At 54.5% G+C, this 27,027-nt stretch overlaps 1 protein-coding gene across 2 annotated transcripts in view; it reads left to right on the top strand.

The window, feature by feature from the left end:
* Positions 1-25,760, top strand: part of MAP2K3 (mitogen-activated protein kinase kinase 3) — a 33,592-nt gene extending 7,832 nt beyond the window's left edge. Inside the window, exons 1-13 of one of the 2 annotated variants that reach the window (XM_054212329.1) lie at positions 5,842-6,206; positions 11,460-11,492; positions 11,893-11,962; positions 13,836-13,884; positions 16,768-16,881; positions 17,368-17,487; positions 17,955-18,071; positions 18,233-18,284; positions 19,099-19,226; positions 19,850-19,927; positions 22,124-22,263; positions 23,032-23,077; positions 23,602-25,760. In XM_054212329.1, the coding sequence (XP_054068304.1) occupies positions 6,191-6,206; positions 11,460-11,492; positions 11,893-11,962; positions 13,836-13,884; positions 16,768-16,881; positions 17,368-17,487; positions 17,955-18,071; positions 18,233-18,284; positions 19,099-19,226; positions 19,850-19,927; positions 22,124-22,263; positions 23,032-23,077; positions 23,602-23,685 (1,047 nt within the window). In that variant the 5' untranslated portion in view covers positions 5,842-6,190 and the 3' untranslated portion in view covers positions 23,686-25,760. Of the gene's footprint in view, positions 1-5,841; positions 6,207-11,459; positions 11,493-11,892; positions 11,963-13,835; positions 13,885-16,767; positions 16,882-17,367; positions 17,488-17,954; positions 18,072-18,232; positions 18,285-19,098; positions 19,227-19,849; positions 19,928-22,123; positions 22,264-23,031; positions 23,078-23,601 lie in introns of those variants that run through there. The other variant, XM_054212330.1, reaches the window with a different exon arrangement.
* Positions 25,761-27,027: the final 1,267 nt, after the last annotated feature.

Raw genomic sequence — 27,027 nt, 5'->3', positions numbered from 1 at the left:
CCAGCGGCTCCCCCGTGCGCGTGGTTTCCTTTTCTGTGTACGTTCCAGGTTGCTGCAAGAGTTTACCCTTAATTTTGGATACACAAAGAATTTCTTGTTTGGTAACTGTGGATTTCCCCGTGGGGTTTTACAGTCGCAGCTCAGCGAGGGAAACCGTGCGTAACCGTCGCAGGGAAGGGAGCCAGCGTGCGTTTCCCTTTATCTCGAACAGGTCTGACGTTTCACATGTCTCCTCCCAGCCCCTCTCCTTGCCGTTTCGCACGCCGCCCTGCACAGCACCGCTCCTTTCCCCAAAACGCTGATGCGAGGCTCGCTCTTCGGGGGTAAAGGGGATTTTTCAAAATTTGTTATTTCTTATTTAAATGGAAACGGTTCTTGGAAGCCCTCGGTGTGCCCCACGAGAAGCTGCAGGCTGAACTGCACTGAGTCACAGCCTGCGAGCTCTTGAGCCGCGACGTGAGCCGGATGCGTGCCGTTCCCAGGCACGAATCAAAGCTGCCCTGTGGGTACTGGGCAAATCCACCGCAAAATACGTGTTTTCCCCACACAGAGCTGTTGCAGCCTCAGATGGGAGGCAGGAGGGGACAGTGGAGGGTGATGCTGGGCGGTGGGGCTGGCAGCAGTTTTTGGTGTGCTGGTGGTCCAGTCTTTAATTGGGGGGGAATTTTTAAGCTTGGCAGCAGCGATTTTTGAGAAACAAAGGAGAAACATTTGCAGGTGACTTCTGCAAAAGTTGGAGTTTAGCAAGTATGTGGCACTTGTCATTATGTAGATCTGTATCTCTATATCCCTCTCCACATATATATCTTACTTTATAAGATGGATATATAGATATATCTTACTTTAACTTCCTAAACCGGTGTGCAGCAGGAGCTGATCTCATGGACCAGCTGGATGTGGGATACGTTCTGGGAACGTGGACTTATGGGGCAGAGGAGCAGCAATGGGAGAGCAAGAGGTATGGGGTGCGGGTCGGAGGGATGGTGTGGTTAACGCCAGGAGAAGAGGCTGCAGATCCGGCTCTCCCAGGGGTTTCAGGATCCAGCCCTCCCCTCCCTACATTGTCCCCTACTCCCGGCCCCATCACAAGCAGGTCATGGGGACCAAATGGGTCACCTGCCGCCTCTCTTGACTTGGGAGCGTTGTTAGTGGTTAAGACTGACGTTGGTAATACTGAGGGCTGGGTGCTGAGGTTTGAGTGCAGTAATGGGCTTTCCATGGAGATAAGGATGAGCGGTGGCCTGGGGGGAACTGGGCAGTCTCTGTATTCCCTGGCTGCTCTCAGCCTGTGGTTTTCCTATGTCTCATCTGAGCCCGGGGAGGCCTCCTGGCTCCCCCTTCACCTCGTGACGGGGTGGATTTTTCTCTTGGAAAAACTCAGGGGAGAGACTGGGGGCTCCAGCTGGCTGTGTCTGCTTTGCATCAGCTCTCTGGCCTGATGAACCCTTTGTGTCTCCTGCTCGGTTCCCTGGAGCAGGGATGGGACAGGGTGAGAGAGGCAGGGAAGAGGGATGGCACTGAACATGCACCAAAAAAGAGCAAAAAAAACTGGTGTGGGATAGAAGGAGATGTAGGGGAGTGTACCGCAGCGCTCGCCAGCTGCTTTCTGTAAGCAGCTGGAGCACCCTGTTCCAAAAGAAATAATCCAAGGTTTTCCCTGTTCTTCCACCCTGGAGACGCAGTGCTGGGTCACTGTTGGAGGTTTTCCTCGGAAGATGTGCAGGTTTTGTCCATCCCGGGAGCAGGGAAGTGCTCCAGGTCCCAGGGGGTAACGTCACTGGGAGCCATCGGAGCAGCTGCCTGCCCCGTTCTCCAGCGCAGATGCTGGTCGCAAGAAAATCCTGCCTGAAGTCTTCGGGCCAGGGAAGCACCTGGGTCGGTCTCTTGTTCCTGCTCCTCTCCCAGAGCTGTGAACTTTGAGGCCTTCCTTGTTTGTTTTTTTTTTTTCTTCTCTCTGTAAATTCCATTTTCAGAGCAGGTGCCTGCTCTGTTTTACATCGCTTGCAGCGATTAAATCACTCTCTCCCTGCCCAAAATAAATCGGAGGGAGGATGGTAGAAAGCTAATTTATTTATTTTTTTTATTTTAAAGAATTGCATTAGAAACAGAGAGTGCTTTGCTGTCTTGCCAAGTTAGCAGAGTTTTGGGGACACCTGGAAGTACTTGAATTGTACGAATTTGGATAGAAAAAGACGTGTCTATTGACATGGAGTTGAGTTACAGCTGACAACTAAAAAGTCAAATGACTCTTTTCCTTTCCAACTAACTAACCATGCGCCTCCTGTCAAGCTGATCTATTCCAAAAACAGTTGGAGTTTTCTCTCCCATCAGGAATTTGTCACCAGCCGGTCGCATCAATTCCAAGCAGGTTTTATTTTTTCATGGCTTCGCCTGTGGGCTAAGAAGTCAAAGGGAGGGCTGGGTACCCACTGGCAGGGAGATGGACACAGGTAATGGTGGTTCTGCCTCTTCCTTTTTCTCTGTTTTTCTTTTTCTTTTTCTTTTTTTTTTTTTTTTGGTGTGCTCTTTGCTTGTCTCTGAGCACTGTTTCCTTTGCCTTCCAGCAATTAAGGTGTTGGGGCTGGGATTGCTTCCAGACCTTTGTCTCATGACGGCTTGCCAGTGCTTGCAGCTGAGTCGGTGCAGCCCGTGACGGTCCCAGGAGATGGCTGGTGGCCACGGGTTTTGGGCTGGCCAGACCCCTGAGCCGCCCAGCTCCGTGACTCCTGATGTGCTGTGGGTTGGATTGATTACCCATCCCAAACGCTTCCCCAGCCTGCCCTCGGTGGGTCCACGTGTGCATTGCGCCGCAGCTGAGCTTTGAGGAGGTGCGGCCTCTGCCACTGCTTTTTTGGGGGACAAAATCCAGTCGGAGCGATGGATGCAAAGGAGGCAGTCTGCATCCCCGTGGAGGATGCTTCACCCGCATCTCGGCTCGATCCCTGCTCCAAAGAGGTGCCCCTGTTACTGTACCGTGACCGTACGCACCTTCACACGGGGGTTTTGCACAAGCTCTGGAGAAAAGCAGCATGACTCTTAGCATGTATGTAGCGTGTCCTATGATGTCATGGAGCAAATGCCGGCTAGCTGGGGCTTTTGAGCTTCCAAAGGCAGTTTGGTCTCTACTCACGTGGGTTTCTTGGACGGGAGCCTGTGTGCTTCATCATCACGGGGCTGCAGGAGAGCAAGCTGCCACCTGGGAACAAAACACAAAACCAAACGTTTTTTCCAGCCCTCGGGGTTATGCAGGTAACCTAAAAATACAGCTGGAATGCAGCTGGGCGGTGACATCCTCCCGGCGCTGCCGGCAGAGCCGGCGCGGCTCGCGGTGGCGTTATCTGGCTGGTGCACGGAGGCCGGGTGTGGCTCCGAGCCCCGGAGGTGGCAGCGCCAGTGTCAGCCTCTGGCTGTCGGTGGCTTCGGCTAACGTGCCCGTCCCCACATCCCTCGCTGGGTACCAGGAGGTTGCACCCTCCTTTGCATCGGTCTCATCAAGCCCCGGTGCCACCGTCGGCACGACGTGCCGGTCCACCGGAGGAGACAAGCTCTGTGTGATATCAGTGATTGATTGTCCCCAACCGCCATCCGAGGGGATGATAAAGATGACTCTGTTCCCTTTCCGATTGGATTCGGTTCAAAGGCTTCGCTTAAAAATAGAGCTGCCACAGAGTTTCCAGGCTGCAGGTCCCGTGCCTGGCTCGGGCTTTCCCATGGGATGCGCACCTTGTCCGTGGAAAGGCAAGTGCATCCCGGGCTTGGGGCAGCGGCTGGGTTACGGCCTTGGCCAGGGACACTGCTGCAATTCCCGGTCGGACAGCGAGGGGCAGTGGGCATCGGGCAGCGTGGCGCTGGGACAGCTGGACCCTACACGTGGCATTGCTCTTTTGCCACTCGCGGCACAGCAGCTCTTCCCCGTTCCTCGGCTGCGATGGTGACCTGGCCGTTACCAAACCAGCCTCGGGAGACGCTGCCTCTCCGCAGGGGAAGGGTGGGGAGAGGGCCCCGGCGTTGGCAGGGCACTGCTTGAGCTCATTGCTGTTTTTAAGGGTGTGCTCTTCCACTTATTCAAGCCAGCCCACGGGCAGGAGGCTGCTGGGAGCGGTGGGAGCGTGGCTGCCATCCCACTGGACCCCCACCTTGTCCCCGGCTCTGCCCTGCCGTACCCGAACCTGCAGCAAGTGCCTCGACCTCTCCCCGTCGCAGGATTTGCACCCCTGGCTTCCATCACCAGTTACGGGGTGATGTCCCAGCCCAGAGACGTGGGGAGGCTTCGTTAACACCAGTGAAACACCCGGTGCCTTTTTTACCTTTGGGATTACCTGTGGCATATGAAGGGCTGGATGAATAATGCCAAGTGTGTGCGTCTTTCAAGGCCGGGCAATTCCCACCGTGTCAGCAAACTTTTGAAAGAGCTGCCAATGGTGAGACTTGAAAGAGTGCTTAGGTTTGTTTTTGGTTTTGTTTTGTTTTCTCTCTCTCTTTTTTTTGGTTTTTTTTTTTTGTTTTTTTTTAAGATGCTTTTGAGATGTTGGGAGGCTCTGCCTTGCACCACCCCTGCTCCTTGGGCACTGAAACCCAACAGGGATAATTCAAAAGAAACCGCGTTTCCCATCCCACCTGCTGGGTTAGGGACTTTCTGCTCCAAAGCAGCACTGACTCTGTGGGTGTCCGTAAAGATCCTTGGAGCGTCTTCTCTCTGGGTCAGGGAATTAGCTGTCAAGCCAGGGAATTAATGACGGGAGGACAATGCAGCATCCCGTCGTCCTCCCCGGGATTGCCAGGGACGGGTGCCGGTGGCTCTGGGTGCCATCTGCAATAGCAGCTCCTGCGTCAGCATCCTTTATGTGCTGATGATCTGTGCCTGAAACTATACCCTGGGAGTGGAAATGCGCCTGAGAAAATATCTTCCGCAGTCCTTCTGGGGTTTGTATAAACACTATTTAAAATTAGCGTCGCTCATTATGTTGGTATGTGCATTTACCTTGACCTCTGACTTTTCTGCCTGCAAATGTGTATGGCCCGTCAGAGCCTGCAAGTTAGGGAATAGCTCAGGAGCGAACGGGAGGCTTGTTTTCTATAATTAGTTTAAGGTAAAGAAGCTGGTACAGTATCTCCCCTCCAGGCTGACAGGGAAATCGAAAACAAAACTGCAGCCCGTCAAAACCAAGTCTGGCTTTGATCAGGAATGTCAGCGCTGGCTTCTGCCGGGCTGGTTTTGAGGGAAAGGGGAAGAGCAGCGATACTTTGCCACAGCTCTTCTTGCACGTGTTTGCAGAGAAATGAATGATTTTTATTTTTTTTTCCATGCCTTTGCCTCTCTCCCTTGCTATTTACCAGCCAAATCCATGCAGCAATTTATATTTTGCCACCAGAGATGATGCCGTCTCGGTTGTCACCCTGGAATAGCTGCCGGTATTGTCATGGAACAATATTTCTACTATTTGTTGTGGTAATAGTTGTTAGTGGCAAAGCAATTAGCGTGTCACCTGCAGCACGAAGAAATGTGACCTCTTTCTCTCCCGGCACCCCCTCGGTGCCTGAACCGGCGAGAGCGTGGGCTTCTTCCCTCTGCTCCGGTGACGGGCTGATGCCACGGGGCTGTCCTCGGGCAAGAGTGACTCCGGTGGGACACCCGGGGATGGGGATGGAGGGGGCAGGAGCAGGCTCTGCCTCTCTGCTCGCAGGCTGGGTTTGAATGATTTAATTTGTCGGAAGAAAAGGCGTCCCACCGGGATGCGCTGTAGCAGTCCAGGGCTTCGATGGCTCCCGGAGCTGGAGCTGGCTCCCCCCCAGTTTCCTGTTGACGTCATCTGCTATTTCGCTGCTGCAGTTTTTACAACTGTTGAGCTTTCAAGGGTAACCGGAGCCGAGACCGGCCAACCTCGGCAGCTGCCGATGAGGGAACGCGGTGCTACCTTCCCCGTCTCCCCCCGTTCACCAGCCTCACGGACCCCCGGCAGCCGGGGACGGCGGGCGAGGAGACCTGCGTGAAGCCGACGAGCACTTTGTGCCATGCATTGCCACTGAAAATAATCATTGGTGCTTGCAAGGAGTGCCGGGTGCTGGATCCTGCAGGATTTTTTTTCTTTTTCTTTTTTTTCTCCCCCCCTCCCCTGCTCCCTCCTCCAGCCCGCCTCCATCCCTCTCTTCGGCCAGGCGTGCGGGTGCTGTGCTTCATTTCTGGGAAACCATGGACAAGAAGCAAGGTAGATGTTGCAATTTCCAAAACACGTGGTGGGGGAGAGCGAAGGGCTGATTCTGGGGCTAAAAGGGGCAGTGTAACTTTTTTGGGGGGTCAATCCACGCGGTTTTACTTCTTTCTCCTTGCTTGGGCGGGGGCTCCGTGTTTGCAGCTGGGGATCTATTTTTAAAGCGGTGAAAACTTGCATGTTTTGCGTGGGGTTGAAACACTGGCATCTTAATTGCAAGAAAGAAAAAAAAAAAAAAAAAGTAGTAGAGTGGCTAAAGGAAGATATGCAAGGGTAAAGCCAGCTACTGGCTCCGGTTTTGGTTGCATTCCCGGGACGCAGGCTTTTCCAGCGGCTCTTGCGTGGCCGCCCCCTGCTAAAAAGCCTGTTGCGTTGGAAAGGCGGGCGGCCGCCCCGGCAGTCAGGAGCTCTGATTCAGCGCAGGCTGACAGGTTGTTTTGGGGCTGCAAGGGGCTTTTTCTGAAGTGTCTTTTTTTCCTCCTCCTCCCTGGCTGCTGCTTTTTTTTTTTTTTTTTTTTTGCAGAAGTGGCGAGCGCGGGGCGGCGATGACCCGCAGCAGCCCCGCGCCGCAGCAGGACCTCAGCGGGCCGATGAGTGACGGCTTTCGGCAGGTTGAGAGCCCTTTTTCCACTTCCACAGATAGCTTTTTCCACTCTCAACAGTGGAAAATAGCACAAAGTGTGCCTGTGAGGAGCTGGCACTCATGACCAAAGCAACCAAATTCCCCTCTCTGCTTTGCAACCTGCCTCTAATTTCTTTCTTTCTTTTTATTTTTTCCTTGATGCTTTTTTTGTTCCAGCTCTTTCTTTGCAGCAGGGCTGGGATCCACCCTCCAGCCTTCTGCCCCGTCCATGGCATTTGACTCTCCTCCTCGGATCGAGGAGAACCGGGATGCATCCGAAACACTTTTTTTTCCCCAGCACTAACAAAGCGGCGCGGCTCTGGCAGCAGCCTCCCGTGCCACCGCCGTCCCCAGGACTTCACCTGGGGCTGGAACCAGAGCCCTGGGGAGGCAGCGGAGAGGTTTAATTTCAAAGGTCAGCTCAGGCAAATAGTTTTATTTACAGTTCTTTAGATTGTCCTGTTCGGTTCTCTCCGCCCACGCCAGTGGAGTGGGAAGGATAAACCTTCCTGGAGAGGTGCATCTTAATAGGACTGAAGTCAGTGGTGGCGAAGACAAGGATTCAAATGTTGAATTAAGCAGTTCCAGGAAATGTCTGTGTCAGTTTTTAGCTGGTAGAGGTTATAGCATGAGAAAAAAAAATGGTTAGGCTTTTTTTTTTTTTCTTTAGGAGGAAATGGTTCCTTTCTTAGCATAAAGGATGCAGTTACGTGCCTGCAGCATCACGTGGGTTACAATCTCGTCTGCACCAGGAACTTCTGTCAGCTAATTTTCCCCTGCCCGGCTGCAAGATGCTGTGTGGTGTGTCCCCATGGCCAGTAGCCCCTTCTGCTGCCCAGCGTGCCACACGGGCATCGCCCGGCCGTCCTGCGTGCTCGGGGCTGGCAGCAGAGCCCTGGGGCTTGCGGGGGTAACTGGGACGTGTCCCCAAATTGCCTTGTCCCGCTGCTGCCTTTTTGCCCTCGTGGAGGGTCTCTAGAGGGGAGCTGCGTTGCTCTGTGCTTGCGGCTACCCCTCCTGCAAGCGCCCAGTGCCCTGGGGAACTGGTGTGTTTCCAGCATTTTCGGGTGACATAAACCGTTCTTCACGTTACAGCAATTCCTCCTGCACCGACCCTACTGGGATCCCAAATGTGGGAGAGATGGTGCCGAGGCCTCGCTGGTGAGAAGGAGCTGACAGCAGCTGCCGGCGGGGGCTGAAGGCAAATGCTGCCTGGGATGTGCTCGGGGCAGAAGGGCTTCAACTCCAAGGTCTTGTCGTGCCCATCCCACTGCCTTTTTGTTCCTCCCGTTTTATTTTCCTCTCTGCCCCTGACCCCAAGTCCTTCTTCCACCCCCATTCACCTTTCACAGTGCGTGGGCTTTCCCTGGGGGGGCTGCAGAGGCTCAGGAACCAGGTCACCTTCCCGGGGGGGGGGGGGGGATGCATCCAGCCCAGGGGCTTGCAGCAGCCTGGCAGCCTCCGGGCGCTTGGAGGGGTGATTGCTGGGCTGTGCAATAGCGGGGAGGCTGTGCTGAGCGCCCACCTCCCGTGTCAGGGCTCTGCCTGCCCTCAGCAGGCTTTTTTGCCTTTTTTTTTATTTTTTCTTTTTTTTTTTTTTTAATCCCCGCCTCCCCCCCTTTTTTTTCCCCGGGCTGTGCTGGAGGGGAAGCGGTGCCTGCCCACTCAATCTCTGCCCTGCCGCAAGCAGCGGGAGAAGCTTGCAGCCAGAAGCAGGAGTTGGGGCCAGCCTGCAGGGTGCTGGAAAGCTCGTGGCAGATTTTGGGAGAGCCATAACAAGCGAATCCAGTCTCCGCCTCGGCTCCCCCGGCTGCGGGGCAGCATCGCGGCTGATTTTATTCCTGCAGGCATGGACTGAGCTGGGTTTTCCACCAGTGTAGGTGGCCCAGCCAGAGCCTGGGAGTGGTGGCAGAATATCTCTGTTTTAATCGGTGCTTTTTCAGATTGGAGCTAGGAAATGCGTTTGTTTGGTTTTTTTTTTTTGGGGCTAGGCATGACAGGGTGAGAAGGGGATTGTCACTGGCCCTGGCAGTACGATGCTGGGAAGTGAAGGGCAGTGCTTTGGGGGTACAGGGAAGTGGACTGATGTGCAGGACCCCCAGTATAGCAGAGTTCATGGGGGATGATCAATGCCCAGAGATGTGAAATGACCCTCCTGCGTGGTGCAGGGGGGCTGTAATGGGGAATCTCCCTGTCCCTCGCTGTCCCTCGTAACCCGTGCTTGCAAATCCTCCTGCCTGCGAGCTTGGGCTCCACCGAACAATGCGCCCCATTGATTCTCGACCCCGGGCTGGGTGCTCCCAGCTCTCTCTGGCCTGGCTCTTGCAGCCAGGGCTAAGGAAGGGCTGATGCCGCAGCCTGCGGGATGCTGGGCTCGGGGAGCCTGTGGACCCTGCTCCTGCTGCGTGAGTCACAGCTCTGCGGCCGGCGCTGCCAGGGCAGCCGGCGGCACAGAAGGCGCTTTGTGCCGGCTGCGGGATTGCTATGGCAATTGGGGAGAGGGAGAGCAAACAGATGAAGCAAAATACCAGCCGGGATGGGAGGCATTTCAGGGCTTGGTGTAGAGGTCTGGCTGATAACTGCCCGGGGGGGCTGCGTGCAAACCGCTGTCTGTGTTTTGGGGCCGGTCATAGGGGAGAAACGCTCGGTGCAAGGCTCCCAGTCGGCAGTGACCTGAATCCATCCCCCGGGCTGGGACATGTGTCCACAGTCAGCTTCCCAACTCCCCTGGGTGCAGAAGGACTCTGGGGACCCCAGTTTTTATGTTGTGTGGTCGGCCCCCCACGCTGAGTAGCGAGAGGCTGGGGGTGGGAAGGGGAGGCATTTCTGAACTGGCAGACAGCATCTTTCCTCTGGCTCCGTTTTGCATTTGCTCCCGTCGTTTCTCAACCGGGTATTTTGCAAAGTGTCGTCAGTTGCCATGCTGGGCTATTGATAGTCCCCCTTCCAGCCCTGCTGGGTGGGTGATGGGGAAGGGAAGCTTTGCAGGCTCATAAATTAGAAGCTGTGATTGCTGTGATGTGGGCAGGTCTCCAGAGGTGGTTTCCAGCCAAGCGGGATCGGTTTGGGATGGAGCAGCTCCCTGGCTGGTTTCATGGAGCTAGAAGTTTGCATTGCTCCCATAGCTCAGGGGAACTGCGCTGGTCCCAGACCTCATGGGCCGGCTCTGACGCAGGAAAGGTGGCAATGAGATGCGGATATGGACTGATCCGTGCTGATTCCCTGTGGATCCCATGCTGGTCCTGCAGCTGGGACCTTGCAGTATCTTGCAGACCAGATTTCACCTGCAGCCTCACTGAGGTTTGCATTTGGGGAAGGACAGGATTGGAAAAATGGGTTTCAGGCACCTGTCTTAGCTGAGGCATCTGGAGCTGGCGGGGGAAGAGGGACGGGGACGGGGGTTGTCTGTGCTGGGAACATGCTGGACATGTACCGTCCTTCTGTCCCACTGCTGCTGCGTCTGCTCTCGTACAGTGCTGCGTCTCCTGCTGAAATCCCAGCTCCTCGCCTCTCCGCTCCCTTCCCCGGCAGCCCTTGGAGTGCTGGACTTTGTCCACACGCCTGTTCCCGGGAGCCAGCCAAGTAGGAGCTATTTTGAAGGGCTGTCCAAGGCCATGCCAAGCCGTCCGCTCCCAGCCCTGTGCCTGGGGCACACCTCGCTGTTTGTGCTTTTTAACGCATCTCCCAGGTCTGTGCAGCCAGAGGTGCCTTTAGCTGCCAAGCGCAGCTGCCCCCTTGTCTCTTGGGGGGGATCGGGACTTCGACGCTCTCAGCTATAGCACTTCAGCCCCCATCCCAGCCCCTCACGGGGCTGTTCGTTTTCCCAGCAGGCTGGGGTGGGTGGGTGAGCTGTTTGCTGATGGAGGAATGGCTGGGGCTTCGGTGAGGACTCTGGGGTCCATGGCCCTGCAGGGACCTGATTCTTAGCCCCGTGCAGGTCTTCTCTGCCCATTGCTGCCTGCTGGCCCCCCGTGCCTGTTATCTCTTGTCGCTGTAGTTTCATCCGCAACTGTTTGGCCCGCCCTGGAGCTGCCCGAACCCCGTTTCCCCCTGCAGCAGTGGGTTGTGTTATCTTGGTGCTGTTTGGAGTTGTGGAGGAGCAGGAAGAGAGAGCATCCTCTCACCAGTTACTCCTGATGGGGTCGTTCTTTGTCTGGGGGGGGTCTCGGCCTCCGCAGGCCTGGGTTTGTGGCTGGTTCACCATCAGCTCGCGTCTGGTTTTGCCCTGGTTTCCCTTCATCAGGTGTGGGGTGTCCCCTCGCCTGCTGGGAGCGACTCCTTGGTTTTGCTTGAGCTCTGGTGGCCGTCACCCTCCATGCTGGATCTGATCCACGCTCCAGAACGGGTCTGACTCTTCCCAAGCAGTCCTGGGTGGGGGTCAGGGGGCTGTGGGGAGAGGAGGAACTGGACAGGGAGCATTTTCGGGAGCATGGCTAATGGCATGGGGACCTCTTGTGGCTGGAGAAACGGGGATCGGGCCAGGCTGGGCTCCCGCAGCCCTTCTGCCTCCGTCTGCCCGCAGGACAGCCGGGATTGCTGTCCTTGGGCCGTGTGTGGGACCATGAGGGATGGTACCTGGCTCATCTGGAGCATGAAGGCTGAGCCGGTGTCTCTCTTCTCTCTTTCAGATTCCAAAGGATCCTTGGAGCCGCACAAACCGGGTAAGCGCCCAGCTTTAACCTATCTCCCAAACATCAGCAATTAAAATCTGCGAAGAGAGGGGACCATTAATGGCTGTGAAGGGTAAAGAGCACTTTTGGGGTGTCTGCAAGGCGGTGCTTGGCTGCAAGACTTGGAAAATGGTCTCTGTCAGTGCACCCCTGGGTATTTCTGCAGGCAAGTGCTTGACAGGGACAGAGAGACCTGCTTGTGGTTCTGGTTTTTGCCTGAAATTTTGGGCAAATGGTCATGAGCACTGTGACCTTCTTGTCATCTTGCCGTAGCTGCACAGTGTAGGGGGTCCAGGCCCTGTCTCCCCTACCTGCTGGCTGCAGGCAAGAGGATGGTTGGAGGAAGAAAATTAAAAATGCCAGTTGCTCACGTGTGCATCTTCTCTTTCAGTGAAAAGCAAGAAGAAGCGGGAGCTGAGGATAACATGTGTCCCCATCAAACAGCCCGTTGCCAACACAACGTAAGTGTCTCTGTTGCTTAAAGTCAGCCAGTGGTTCTCCGGAGCTGGATTCAACACCGTGTCAAGGGGAATGGCCTGTGTAGACTTTACAGAATCAGGATAGTTAATTTTTTCCCTTAAGCTCTGGCTGCAGGTGATGAGAAGGAATTACACATAGGCATGCGCATGTGCGTGCACACATACGCAGTGTGTGTCTCTCCGGGAGGTGCCTGTTTGACTTGAAATGGCTGAAAGGCAAAGGCTAGGAGACTGTCGGGAGACTTTCTTCAGCCTTTCTGCCATGGCTGTGCCAGTGCTGAAGGGCGAAGGCATGGCAGAGAGAGCAAATCTGCCCAAGAGAAGAAGAGGGAAAGTTTTTTGATGCAGGAGAAGAGAAGAAGTGGTGGCAGCTGGACCATGGCAGGAACAGGGGATGAGGGTTGGGGGATGCTCTGCGTGGCAGCGCATCCTCCCCATGACCTGTGTGTCGGGGCTAGTTTGAGCTGTTGACATGGGTGTCGTGACGTTGCTGCGCCGCTCGGTGCCGGGGGCCAGTGCCCAGCTACTTCTCAGGGAACTGGAATTTCTCTCTGCCCTGTTTGTTTTGTGCTGCTGATGCTTGTTATGCTGTGAGGGAGAGCCCAGGGTAGTGGCACTTGGTTTGACGAAGAGCAGACGGCTTAAATTCCTCTCCATGGTGCTCTTCCAAAACACCCTGGGCTGCCTCTCCACTGCAGAGCCTTGTTTGCTCCAGAAGCCCTTTCTAGAGACCCTCCCAGCTGCAGGAAAGCAGTGAAATCCCTGAAGGGGAAATACCCGTACTGAAAACCCCAGGTAGATAGGGCAGATGTGTTGCAGGGGGAGCCAGGGGAACTCCCCCATGAATGCTGTGTGGCCTGGCATGCACACACCGAGCCCTGCCTGCAGCAGCCACCTCCTTCCCCCACGGGTGCATCTGTCTCTGCTCCTACCGCTGTTTGAATTTCCCCTGGAGAAGGCATCGCGCCCGAGCTTGCGGGGCGCTTTCGTGCTCAGAGCGCTCACGTAAAAGCTGGTGCAAGCTACCCACAACTCCTTTTCTCTGTGCTTTTCAAGCTGCAGTGCAAATATTTGCGCAGTGCAAGGCGCTTGCTGGGAGCCTGAAGTACTTCCTTGAAGCCGGAGGTTGCCGTAGCGCTCTGATGGGAACTGGGCGGCTAAACCAGTTGGGCAATCTCCTCCGCTCTTAAAAGGTCCCAGGGGATGGGGAGAGCAGAGAAACGAGGCACGAGGGACAAAACGCTCGTGTCGGCTCTAAAAGTACCGTGCTGCCCATAATGGGAAGTGGGCAGCAATGAGGAGAAAAGCCATAAAGGAAGACTTTCGCCTGCGTGGCGTTGTGCAAAGCGTGACACCGACGCGCTGCCTGCTCTGCCTGCCACGCTGCCTGAAAGAGGCCCGCGAGTGTACACAAATGACTCACGGGTGAGGAATTACCTGTTGTTCCCTCGGCGTGCGTTTCGGGCTACGTGGCTGTCCTGTTACAACACCTGCCTGTCAAAACATGACAGCTGAGCCGCTCTGCCACAGAAGTGTCTCATCCCGTCGGTCTCGGTTCCTCGGGCTCCTGAGCAGGGATGGTTTCGTAGCCTGTCGGTTTGATGCATGTCTCACCGAGCTGACTCTGGGGTTCTCGCTGGCTGCGTGCAGCGAGTGCCTCATGGGTATGGGCTGAGGTGTTACTAGCAGGATTAAAGCATTTGTGAGTGTTTGGAGGGGCTGGTTTGAACCCACGACAAGGCACAGTGGAAAAGCAGCATCTGAAAGCGCTCGAAGGAACGTGAAACCTGGCTCTGGCCAAGAGGGTTAACAAAGCTGGGCTTTTTCCTTACTCTCCCTCTCTCTTTTCTTGCAGGCCGCCGAGGAACTTGGACTCCAGAGCGTTCATTACCATCGGAGATAAAGTACGTGTCAATGTCGTTTATTTTTTGCTTGCTTTCGATTTTGTGTGCCCCTTGTATGGGGAGTTTTATGGATCACGCCTGACAACCTGTCGAATCTGACCTTGAGATTTCGGAGCTCCCCGTGAGAAGGACAGTGCCGTCCTGGTGCAGCCTCATGGGATGCATCTTTGCAGGGAGGAGACATCCCACAGCAGGACCTTTTCCCTGGGGAACCGATGGGGCGTCTGTATGTATTTAGAGCTGTGACATGTCACCCTGCCTGCAAGATGACTCGTCTCTGAGCCTGTGCGCTCGCTGGCTGGTCTCTCCTGCCTGCGGGCAGTCCCTGCAAGGCAGGTGGCTGCCAAAGGCAGGGTGTGCAGTTTTGTCCGTCGTGGGGGATCACAGCGGTCTCTTGACAGTCCCACTGGCCACCTTGATCTGAATGCACGGACCCAGCCCATCTATCCTAATCAGCGTGGCCTCACCGCGCTCTCTGGCTGCCCCAAACAAAGTCCCCTTTGTCCTGCTGACCATCAGGGCTGTGTTACTGCCCGTGGCCCGGGAGAAGCTGGGCACAAAGCCTTCTCCCTGGTTCCCCAAAGCCTTTGCTTAGGGACCTGATGAAAAACACTGCTAGAAATAGCCACTGTCTCTCTTTTATTTCATTCTCTTGTTACGGGCTCTCCTGGGGCTGCAGAAGGCTGTTTGCAAATGAGCTAAAAATACCATGCATTGGCTCAGCCCTATATCTAGCTGCTTACCTTCCAGGCTGGGAGGTGGCTCGGCTGATGGGATCTGGACCCCTCAGCCTTGGTGCAAGGTTTTAGGGTTAGGGGACAGATAGGAGAGGGGAGGGGAAGCTTTGGCTGGGTCCAGGGAACAACCCCACCGCCTGTCTCATTTTCTGGCCATTGTGTCGTGTGTATTAATAGCTCTGTAACAGCCTGGGCATGGCGTGTGCAACAGGAGAGTGCTGTAGCTTGGGGAGAGCTCTCTAGAGTCGCTTCCTTCCCTGCTCTGCCTGCACCGGTGTTTGCAGGAGGGGGCTGGTCCAGGTATTTTTGGAGAGACACAGTGTGGGATGGAGGAAGAGGGCTTGGGCAGAAGGCCAGCTTCGGGCCCTGGGGGTGGATGATGACCTCGGGTCCATTGGATCCGTGCAGGTGATGCTGTGTATCCCCATTAACCACCTCAATATCCCCAGGGCATGGGGTGAGCGATGCTGGGGCTCTGTCGGTGCATCGCCTCTGTTGCTGGGCAGGGCGATGCTGGTTCCTGGACCGTGCTGGGAACCGCCAGCTTCTGGGGAAGCCTTAGGGTAAATGCCAGGAAAAAAAAAAAAAAAACAACAAAAAACCCAACAATAACCTGGAACAACTGCAGAACACGTGTCCTCAAAAGCACCACCAGATCCTTCCTGGAGGCCCCTGCAGAAGCTGTGAGCCTGCACTGCTCCTCTGCCAGCTGCCCAGGGCGGCAGGGTGGGGGGTTGGATGCATCCCCATTAGCTCTGCTCTCCTTATTTCTGGATCCACCGTCCTGCCCAGGAAAGGGCCGGCACTTTCCTGTGCTGGGCAGTGCATAGCTCAGCGCTGAGCTCAAGCACAGACCTCTTTTGCTCCCTGCCTTGGCTGCCTGCCAGGCGCATCTGGCTCGAATAAACAGAGCTGGGGCTGGTGGGATGGACTGGTGGACCCAGTCGCTGCTGGCCATGCCGTGGCCAGCACCGAGGGCAGCTTGCTGCCCAGGAGCCCGGCAGCCATCTCTCTTAGCTTGGCTCCTTAATGCCAAAGGCTGTTTCCTCTCTGCTCTGGGCGTAGCTCACAGGCATGGTATCCGGCGCTGTGCCGTGGATGTTTCCCACCCTCGCTGTCTTTGTGGCTACTGGGGCAATTTGGCATCCTGGTATTATATTTTTGTTCCCTGAGACCGGAGGAAAACTGGAGGCTGGATAAAGCCTGGCTAAAAGAAGGCCTATGACTTATTAAGAGCGATGATCGCAGCGTCCAAAAATAGCCCATGTCTCACTCAAACAGTTTGTGCCCTGCCCAGCAGAGCAGGCAATTACAGGGTAACACGTCTTTAGGGAAACTTGTTCATGGGTTGCGCAGGAGCTCGCTGGCTCCCTGCTGCGTGGGGCACTCGCTTGCCTGAGCACTGGCAATGGATTTTCCCCCCCCTCCCAGCTTGAAGTGAGACTTGTGTAGTTGCGCTTGCCTGAGCTCCTTTGTTGGTGCTAAATCACGTTTTAACTTGCTGGCTGCTTTCTGATGGTGGGAGAAAGTATTGAAAGCGGGTGAAACCCATTTGAAGTCCCTGCTAATTAGGAATGGAGTTGCTGGGTTGCTGCCTGCACCATCCCGTCTAAGGGAGGCTTTGCACAGGCAGAGGTGTTATTAGACACGTAGGTGTGTTTGTGACCGATGCTCTCTTGGGATGCAGGGTGAGGTAGGGGATCCCCGGCTGCGCACGGGCATTTGGAGCTGTGGCAGAGGCTCCTGAGCGCTGCCCGTGTTGGCACAGGAGCTGCAAGTAGTTCAGCAACCACAGAAATACCCTCCTGCGGGTAATCCCAGGCAGGCAGAGAGGCACCAACCTTTGGTGCCCTTTCCAGTGGCAGCGTGCCCTGGCTGAAAGGATGAAAGTCCTGATCTCTAGCTGCAGATGGGGAGTTAAATGAACCCTGGTGAGTACAGGGTGAGAGGGTTTGGGCTCTGGTTCAAAAGAGCAAAAAATATACCCATCTTCTTTAAGCCTCTGGTGTATACGGGAGCTGGTGGGGCCCTGTAGGTACCATCTTTTGGAAGTGCTCTGCATGAACGAGCTGCAAGCGTTGGACCTCTGCTGATGTCATGTGGTGATAAGTGTGCCTGTGTCTGATTTTTGTCTCTCTTCTTAAAGAACTTCGAGGTGGAAGCTGATGACCTGGTGGCAATTTCGGAGCTGGGCCGTGGAGCTTATGGCGTGGTGGAGAAAGTCCGACATGCGCAGAGCGGCACCATCATGGCCGTGAAGGTGAGGACAGCTGCTTGCTGAGGGAGATGGATGTCGGGATGTGCAGCTCCAAGGGAGCAGGGAGACTCTGCTTAACTCCACTGGGTGCAGCAAAATGGGGACAGCCTTGTCTCTGTTTGGCAGCCTCTGGTATCCCTGGTGGGGTTTGGGTCAACACCGGGTCTGTGCTGATACCAGTTAGATGCTGTGGTGTTGATCAGCAGGCTCTGAAAGCCAGACTTGGTGCCTGCAGTTAGTGCGAGGTTTGGATGTCAGAGTGCCTGTCCAGGCTGCTGGCCTCATCCTGCATCCACTGCAGAGCTTGCCAAGGGTTTGTCATTCATTAAGGTGCTGTCTGGAAGAGGGAATCCAGGCATCTCTTGGGGTGCTACTGGCCACAAAATAAGCCCAAAACATTTGCCCTGGCCTCAGATTCACGGGTCCTCTGAGTCAGCTCAAGTGTTACCCTACCTCCATCAAACCCCTCTTCTTTTGTATTTGTCTCAGAGGATTCGAGCGACTGTGAACACTCAGGAGCAGAAGAGATTATTGATGGACTTAGACATCTCCATGAGGACAGTTGACTGCTTCTACACCGTCACCTTCTACGGAGCCCTCTTCCGAGAGGTACTGAGCCAGTGGATGGCTGGTGGGCTGCGTGGCACCTGGGGCCCCTGTGGTTGCACTGAAGGCACTAAACTGTCCCAAACCACCTCTGCTTTTTTCAGCCCGGCTGGGCTGTTTGAGGTGCTGCCATGACGTAAAGTCAAAGCCTTGCCTCCATCAGGCAATGTTGAGCAGGTCCTGTTCCCCACTTCCATGACATGTTGTCCACAGCTCGGACTGGCTTTGGGGTAGACCTCAAAGGGAGCCATCACAGGTAGTTTTGGTGGTACCTGGACATCTGTGCCCCCTGCTATCCAGCGCAGAGCCCGTGTGCTGATGGTGTGGCCAACAGCATCTGTGCAGCAGGGACCTTGGTTTGCCCCTTGTGAAAGGGATAGTGTCTGTTTGTCCATCAGTCCCCACCTCTCCCTTCACTTCCTGGGGATTTCCAGGAAATTCCCTCTCAACTGTTTTCTCTCCATCTGCAGGGCGACGTGTGGATCTGCATGGAGCTCATGGACACCTCCCTAGATAAATTCTATAAGAAAGTACTGGAGAAGAAGAAAACCATCCCTGAAGACATTTTGGGGAAAATGGCTGTGTCTGTGAGTGCCTCTTGGGGTTCTTACATAGTTCTGTGCACCTCTTGAGCTTGTTGGAGGTCTCTGTTCAAGCCCACGGCGCGTGGAAACGGGTGGTGTGTTTGCAGTGGAAGGCTGGTGCTGCGTGTGATTAACAGATACTCTTTTGCTGTGTTTGTTCCCAGATTGTACGAGCTCTGGAGCATCTGCACAGCAAACTGTCCGTAATCCATAGAGGTAGGTGCTGGTTGGGGTCAGCGTAATGTGGCTGGAGATCTAGTTTTGAAATAAGCTACGTGAGGACTCCTGAGGAGATGTGTGGTGTGTGCCTCTGGGACGCCTACAGTGGGGTCTAATGGTACTTAGGACCGTGGTGGTCACATCTAGATGCCCAAGGCCTATTCCTGAGATGTAACCTTCATGCATCTGCTTGCATGATGTTGTTCTCATCCTAATTTTCAGGTGAAGGGTTGAATATAATAACTGAATTCTTCACTAACTGTATTTTTATGGGCATCTGTAGCTCTCTTTGAGTATGGAGGTGCATTGAAGGCAGCTCTTGGGGACAAAATCCCCTAGCCTTCCTGGCTGGGTAGTTCTAGCAAGGTCAGGGCTGAAGAATACCTTGCAAATCACTGTAACACTCGGGTCCTGTTTGTCATCCTGGTATAGTTCCTTGTGTGGTTGTGGACAGATCATGATGGGCACGAGACAAGCTGTCCCGAGAACTTGGTAGAGTTGAGCTTTTAAGGCTCTGTCGGGCACATAAACCTCTCCTAAGGAGCTGGGCATTGACTCCTCAGCGTCTTATTTCAGCCTTTTGACCTGCCTCATTAGAGAGGAGGCCTGTTCTGCCTGAAGGGGCATGGTTATAGTTTTACTTGTGAACAACTTTTATTGAAATAAAAGACTGGTGGGGTTTTGTCTGCCATCCCTTGTGTTAGGGCCTGCCTGCTCCCCTCCCAGCTCGGTGGGGAGTTGCCCTTCCTATCTCAGGCTCTGCGATACCTCTGCAAAGGCTCAGTCTGCCTTCTCATGTTCTCTCTCTTAGACGTGAAACCTTCCAATGTGCTGATCAACAAGGAGGGACATGTGAAAATGTGCGATTTTGGGATCAGCGGCTACTTGGTGGACTCGGTTGCGAAGACCATGGATGCCGGCTGCAAACCGTACATGGCTGTAAGTGTGCTTGAGTGGGGCCAGAGCCGGCAGCGTCCTCAAAGAGGCTGCTGCTTAGAAATTGGTCTTGGTTCACCTCTGTCCTGTGGTAGAAACCACTTCAGAGTGCTCTGGGCTTCCCGACTCAGCGGAGCCCTCCAAGGACGGGATTACCCTCCCTGTAAGCCCCGCTGTGTGCGTTAATCCCGCAGCAGACTCTTCCTCTGCCGCCTTCCATTTGCAGAAGAGTGAAACTGGCTGGTGCTGGTTGTGGTGGTTGGAAGGGTTGCTCCTTGTTGGCTAGGAAATGCTGAGGCTTTTCTTGGCAGGATCATTTAATTTCATCCTCTCCAGTCAGTATGAATTTCCCTTTGCCATCTGTGGCATCTGCGTGGGTAGCTTGTGCTCCCGGGACAGGGATCATGGTGCAGGGATAGTACAAGTCTCAGTCAGGAGCTGGAGAGGGAGAGCTTATGTGGGTTGTGTGGAGCAATCAGTGCTAGATTTAACCTCAGACCCTGCCTCCATGGGGATATGAGCCGGGGGGTCCACCCAACCTGGGTTTTGAGCCAGAGATTTGCTCTGTGGGGTTTGCACTGGGAAAACGAGATAGAGTTGTAATAGCTTCCATTTTCCTGTTACAGCCTGAAAGAATAAACCCTGAGCTGAACCAGAAGGGCTACAACGTGAAGTCGGACGTCTGGAGTCTGGGGATCACAATGGTAATACCGAGGGCTTGGACTGGCACCCGGCAGCCCTGGGGCTGGGCTGGGGCCTGTACGGGTGGGGCTCTAACCCAGCCACGAACGGTGGTGTCTGGTATCTTTACCCCTGGGTGGGTGGCCACCAAACGGGGCTAAATTCTGAGCGTGATAGCTCAGGGCATGGGATGAATTACCCAGGGCACAGGGGGGTGCTGCTGCCCTGTGCACACAGGGGTGCGTCGCCCCGGGGTGAGGTGGCTGTGAGCCGGGGCATGCAGCCAGCATTGCCACCACTGCTGTGGCTCTTGCCAGGAGATGATCCATTTTCTGCCTCTTCTCTTTCCATCTTTCCCTTCTTGCATGTTCCCGCTGGATCCTGGGGGATCATAAAGGCTTGTTATCCCCACGTGATTCCCTTGTACCCCTCCGCTTGGTTTCCTAGAGCTACTGGTGTACAATGCCAGCTCCAAATAGCTCCAGTTAGCACTGAACTATGTTGGTGCAGATGGCAGACTCCAAGGGGGCAATATCTGGATGACAGTGGGCTTAGTTGGGCATCCAAGACTGACTTTTAGTTGCTCTGAAGTTCCCCATGTGCTGGCTGGAGAAGTAGTCGGTGGAGCAGGGTTTGCTGCAGCTGGGTCACAGCCTTCCTGCGGGCACCCCCCCTCCCACCTTGGCAAAGCCTTGCAGGAGGATCGGGGCGAAATAGCCTGCCCTGCTGCAGCGAGGGGTGCCGTGCGTGGTTTGCAGCGAGTCCCGCCTGCGGGGTAGCTCAGAGCAGCCAACAGGAAGGGGAAATGCTTTCGGTTCCAAAATCGCAGCTGCTCAGGATGGTTTATCTACCTCCTGCAAGAAACGGATCTTGCAGAAAGCAGCTGAAATCTTCTGGCGCCAGAGGACAAAGGAAATCCCAGCTGTTGGCTGGAAGGGGATGCCGCCTGGGAACGTGTCTCCTGCTTTCCAGGAGACTGTCTCTCTGCGGGTAGATTATTTTCAGGAATTTTTCCTGCGCCCTGTTAGCTGTGACTTGTTTTGGGCGCTGCACCCCTGCATTTGTGTGAGCTGCACAGATCTCTTGGCAAATATTCCCTCTTCCCCAGCTAGTTTTGTCCGCAGTGCCAAGCCCGAGCCCCTCTCCTTGGTGTCCCCATGCCAGTGCAGCGCAGAGCCGGGCGGGCTGGCTGGAAATGTAATCAGCTCCGGCTTTCCTCCCGAGATGCAGGAAGCTGTGGGATGGGAGATTGCGTGAATGATGAAATCTCTCAACCTTTCCAAAGCTGGAGGGGAAAGGGGACCTTGCTGAAAGCCCGCAGCCGAACAGAGCCCCCACCTGTCTGAGTCCCTCCGATGTCTTCCTCCTGGGCTGGCTTCCTGTTTGTTTGTTTGTTTTTTTTTATTTCTGAAGGGATTTGATTGATTTCAGACTGGTTGATTTTAGGGCCATTGAGTTGCAGGGCTAATCCAGGCCTTTCCAGGCTGGTGGCTTCATTCAGTTTTCCAGCAGCAGGAGCTGAGCTCCCCAGGCTTTAGCCAGAAGCAGACAGGGGTCCTTGGCTCTGCCCTGCATCCTTCCAGGTTTCTCATTCCTCCCATCCCATCCCGTTCCATCCCACCCTGCCAGACAGGCCTGGAGCTTCTGCTGCCTGTCTTGAGATGGGAACTGACCCTTGGCGTGAGGTGACTGCCCAAGAGCTGTGATGGGCTTTTTCCTTCTTTGAATGGGTGAGGGAGCAGAGGTGACTTGTAGGAAGGGCCTGGTAATGGAGGTGGTTTAGCGAAGATCTTCCTAAGTGGTGTTCTAGCACTTAGTTTTTCGTGGGTTTGTGGATTTTTTTGTGTGTCTAGCTCATACAATACTAGTCTGAAGCCCAGAGGCTGGATAATGGAGGGCAAAGCACTTTGGAAGCTGGTGCAGAAAGGGCGTGCTGTTATTATCGTTTTAAATAATCCCATTTTACATATCTGTGGTGGCTTCCTGTAAAGGCATCAATATGCTGAGCCAGCCTCAAAAGGAAGTATTTTTGGCCCCTGGGTCTTTGTGTTTAAAAAAAAAAAAAAAAAAAAAAAAGTGGTATGACCCAAATTGAAAATGGTTTGTAAGGAAAGAGGTTTTTCATTTTGAATCCGAGCTGGCTGCAGAGGCTGAGGTAGGCGGGCTGCGTGGGGTTGTGCTCGTCCTGGTGTCTCAAGTCAGCCTGTCTCTGTCCTCAGATCGAATTGGCCATTCTTCGCTTCCCGTACGAGTCCTGGGGGACCCCCTTCCAACAGCTCAAGCAAGTGGTGGAGGAGCCTTCGCCCCAGCTGCCCACCGATCGCTTCTCCAAGGAGTTTGTGGACTTCACAGCGCAGTGGTGAGTCTCCGGCAGGGACTGGTGGCTTTTCCCAGCCTGGCTGAAGAGGAGCCCTGATCCGTGGGGGTTGGAGCAAAGCGTGGGACTGGGTTTGTTGTCCTTTTGGAGCCCATTTCTCTCTGCTTTGCCATACCAAGGCTGGTGCTCGGCCACGGCAGGAAGCACTGCCCAAACTGGTTTTGCTCTCGGCCTGACTCACTCAGGCTGGTTGGAAGGCGCAGAGGTTTCTCTTCCCCTTTTGCCATCGTTGCTGCTGAAATTTTGGTGGTTTCTGGCAAAGCGGCAATGAAACAAGAACGAACCCCTGGCAGTGTCTGGGTGCCTTTGGGTGAAAGCTGATTTGTGGTTTTGTGGGTACCGTGTACAGTAGCTGCTCCCCTCGGGGTGTCCCTCTGCTCCGTGTGTGCTGCGTGGAGCTGCCAGGCAGGGTTGAGCCCACCGAGGCAAGGCTTGAACGGGCCTTGAGATGGTCTACAGGTGGTGGGAAAGCATCTCCTCTCCTTCCCTGGTCTGTTCTGGACTGTGTGAACAAGTGAGGCTGTGCGGGGTGGACTGCAGCGAGCTGCTTGCCCAGCGCTCTTTGTGGCAAACACCGTGAGTTGGCCTTTCCCGGTTACCTGCCTGGCCGCTTTGCTGGTGGTTCGAACCTGCTTGGCCAAGGAGGGAGAGGAATGGGTACTGCCCATGAGAAGGGTGTCATGTTGGTTGGGAAGGGGAAAAAAGAAAAAAAGATCCTACAGCCTTTCTCTTCCATTTTTTGTCTTCCAGCTTAAGGAAGAACCCCGCTGAGCGAATGAACTATTTAGAACTTATGGTAAGTGCGAAGCCATTTCTGCTGGTCTTTATCGCAACGCATTTCAAAAGTCGAGTGAATGGTCCAGCAGGTCCTGGGAAAATGGGACAGCAGGATGTGTGGGTGGTGGTTTTTTTTTTTTTTTTTTTTTCAGGCACGGAGCGGGGTAGGTGTAGTGTGTCTAAGGCGGGATGGGTGTAGTGTGTCTAAGGTGGAAGGGTGTGTTGATTTCATGGGTGTTAAGGTCAGCGTTTCTAGGTGTTTTCTCCCGCTGTCCTATCTGCTCTTGGTGAGTTTAGACCTCAAACGATGGTAGTGCACCTGCCAAGGTGGACTGTCCCGCGGGGGTTGAACCTAGAAACACCAAAACTGAAAGTGGTAGTTAATCGTTAAGCTAAAGGATGGCGTCTGTGGGAGCCTGGGGAGGAGGTTGGTGTCCACCTCTCCCCCAGCACCTCACCATCTGTGCGACATCCCCCATGGACTGCTCTTGGGCTCATCTGTCCTTGGGTGTCAGCTGATGTTGTCTTTGGTCTTGTTGGCAGGAACACCCTTTCTTTACTTTGCACGACACCAAAGAGACTGACATGGCCTCCTTCGTGACAGAGATCCTCGGGGAAGACTCCTAACTCGAACCTCACGGCTTCGTGCAGTCCCCTCCATCCTGGCTTCCCCGCAGAAGAGCGAATGAGGACTCGAGTTACTGGTGGTTTGCACAAATCACTCTTCCCCAACCCGTGGGCACCTCTGGCCCCATCCGGCCTCGCAATTTCTTTTCTCTTTGCCCTGTAAATGAAATCCCCCAGGATGAGCATTCTGAAGCCCAGCACCTTTCCAACTAAGCCACGGAGACCGAAAGCTCGGGATTTCCCTGCTGATGCCAGCGTATCCCTCCCGGGGAGAAGACCCTGCCCGTGGTGCCTGAGGGGGGCCAGGGCAGAGGATGCCGGGGGGGACATCTCCCCTCCCCAGCTGCTGCACGGTGCAGGGGGTTCGTGTTTCTTTTGCTGCCTGGGGAAGGCAGAGAGAAAAAAACGCTGCTGCGCTTGTCCCACTCTTCTCCCCTGCCTGCCCCAAGCCCCTTCCACGGAGTCTGGTCTCGCTCACCTTCCCTTTGTGCCTGGTTTTCTGCCCCCAGGAGCCTACGCAGCTTTTTAGGGGGCTGTGGGGCTCCCTGGGCACGCTGCTGTTCACACCAGAGGGTGTTTTAATGCCTGGCTCGACATCTTAATGACCCTTTCAGGCAGCACCAGACCGGGCATCCCCCGCCCTGAATTGATACACCACTCCCTTGGGGGGGGGGGGGGGCGCGGAAAAAAGGCATTTTTTGATGAGCCCACCTTGACGCAAGCTGCAACCCACCTTCTCCCCATGCCTGCCCACGGACTTCATCCCGCACACGGTGCTCCCTTTCCCACGCGGGCACAAGGGGAGGGAGAGACGAGCAGGTCCCCAGGCGCTGCCTCTCTGCCCTCCAGCCCTGGGCTGGGAGGAATCAGCCCCGCTCCGGGCATCTCGCGCCTTCCGCAGCCTCCGCCTTCCCTGGCTCCTGGAGAAGACGTTGCTCCATCTCCGTTCCAACACGGGAGCTCGTGTAAGACCTCACACTGTGACACCGTTCGTTTCGGAGGCCGGATTTGCACCCCTCGTGTCCCAAAACTGCCTTGGAACCCTCCAGCCGCCTGCCGGGGTGTCAGCCGAGATCGAAACCCAGTGACTCGCACGGGGGCTGCCGACAGTTGTACATTTTATGTCTATATATAATGGACTTTGTAACATGTTTCCTAGTTTTAATCTAACTTGCTATAAATTAAAGCCCTTCTGCGTGGGAGGAGGGAGGAGCAGTTCCTTCTCCGCTGACAAATCCACTGTGAAAACCTGATGTGTTTCCCCGCGCTCCCAGCCCGAGCGCTCTGTAAGGAGCTACGGCAGCGAAAGGGATGTCTGTCTTCTGCTGTATATGATCGCGGGATAAACGCATCGGCTGTGGATTTTGTTGGATTTTTTTAAAATAGATTGAGTTTTCAGAGGGAGGTTGGTTTTTGTTTTTTTTTTTTTTTTTTCTTTTCTAATATATATTTGTGTGTGTGTGTGTATGTGTGCGCTATATATTATATATTTTTAAATCAACGATGAATGTGTGAATGTCTACGTGGCCAGCAGATTTGGTGAAATGGCTAGCATTTTTCTGACTAAATTTGGGGTGGTGGGGAAGGGGTCACGCGAAGACACCCTCTCCTAAGACCTTTTTTTTTTTTTTTTTTTTTTTTTTTTTTAAAAAAAGAAATGCATCTATTTTTTAAAGTTGCTCTTTTTGAAAACATTTTTCCTGAAATTCCTGCCCTGGAGGCCTGGATTTCAGGGTGCATTTCCAGCGTTCAGGGTGGATGACGAAGAATGATGTCCCCTTAGATTCATTGCTCCCCAACTCCTACCGCCGGGGCGGGGGGACACCCCGCTGCCTGGGACAGGGCTGTTTCGCACCGTGATTCCTGCCGGCTGCTCCCGGGGGAAGCTGCTTCAGGACAAATGCTTTTCAGTCCTCCGTGACATCAGGGACTTTTCCCCCCGTCGCCGCCCTGAATCCCCTTCCCCGAGTCAACAAACCCCGAGAGAACCATCCCGGGCTGAGCTGGACAAACCCCCTTCGGCTTTGGTTCGGCCTTGACCCCCCCCACCCCCACCTCTTTATGTAAAAAATAAGTGATTGATGTTCTCCGCTTCTCCCTCCTCGCTCCTGCTCTGCAAACCACCCGACGCTCTCCCAGAGCTCTCCCTGTCCCGCTTGGTTTCACAGCTTTGCAGCTGAGATGTACAATTGTAATTTTTTTAATTTTTTTTTTTTTTTGCATAGTTGGTTACTTCGGATTGGTTTTTTTTGTTTGTTTTTGATGTTGAGCTTTTGGTTTTTTCCCTTCTCTCTTCCTTTGGACCCCTTTCCCCTTCCTTTATTTCACCCTTTTTTGGTGCTTTGGGGAATGGTGATTTTGAATTTTTATTTTGCATGTTGTTTGGTTGTTTCCCCCCCCCCCGCATTTTTCCTCCTGGAGAAAGTCCCGATTCCTGTATTTTGGGGAAAAGGAGCATCTGCCCTTTTAAACGCTGGGGAGATGCCTCTGGGGTGGCCTTGGGACCCTGTGGTCTTACCTGTCCCTCTTCACATCCAGCGCTTTCCTGTCCTGCTGGGTCCCCTCTGCCGCGGCGGGGGGGAACCAGCTTGGCTTTAAGGTGGAGGAGGATTTTGACTCGCCGCAGAAGCCCTTCTAGCCTTGTATTTTTGAGAACAGTCTGTACCCATTAAACCCAGTCATTATTTTCAATAAAATTCACCCTCAGTCCAGCTTCTTGTCACCTCTCTCGTTGCAGTTTGAGCATCGGGGTCGGTCCTGAGGCTCCTGAGCCCACCAGGGCTGGGTGGGTGGCAGCTCGAGAGGGGTCTCGCCACCAGTGGCCTTTCTCCTCATACCGTGGGCTAACACTGGTCCCGATCCGGGGGGCTTGTATGAGCTGGGACCCCCGCAGCAGCCACCCTGGGGGCACCCAGGGCTCTGCTCCCCCTTGGGCTTTGGTTTGAAGAACCCGTAACAATTTATTGTCATTTAGACAATTATTCTCTCCACCTGGGAAGGGGAATCGGGGGGAAAAAACAAGGAAACCTGAAGGTTGAAATATAAACAGATTTAATAGAATAAGACTAGATAATGAACATCAATAACACTACAGTACCAATATTGATCCCGATACCAATATAAAACACACACGGATTACACTCAGCCCCTTCCATCAGGAGGAAGCTGTGCGTTCCCGGCAGGGGACAGCCGATGTGGAGCTTCGGGAGGAAGGGAAGGGCTCGGGGGTCTGGCACCGGGACAAGAAGTTCTCAGGATGGCAGCCATCAAGGGAGAGAGAACTCCTCAGCAAGCTTTCGAATTTATATTGAACGTGACGTTCAAGGTATAAAATAACCCTGT

This window comes from Rissa tridactyla, chromosome 8 (assembly GCF_028500815.1).
Source record: "Rissa tridactyla isolate bRisTri1 chromosome 8, bRisTri1.patW.cur.20221130, whole genome shotgun sequence".
In the NCBI taxonomy this organism is placed as follows: domain Eukaryota; kingdom Metazoa; phylum Chordata; class Aves; order Charadriiformes; family Laridae; genus Rissa; species Rissa tridactyla.
The sequence above is the reverse complement of the archived record's forward strand: the minus strand, read 5'-3'. Positions and strand labels throughout refer to the sequence as shown.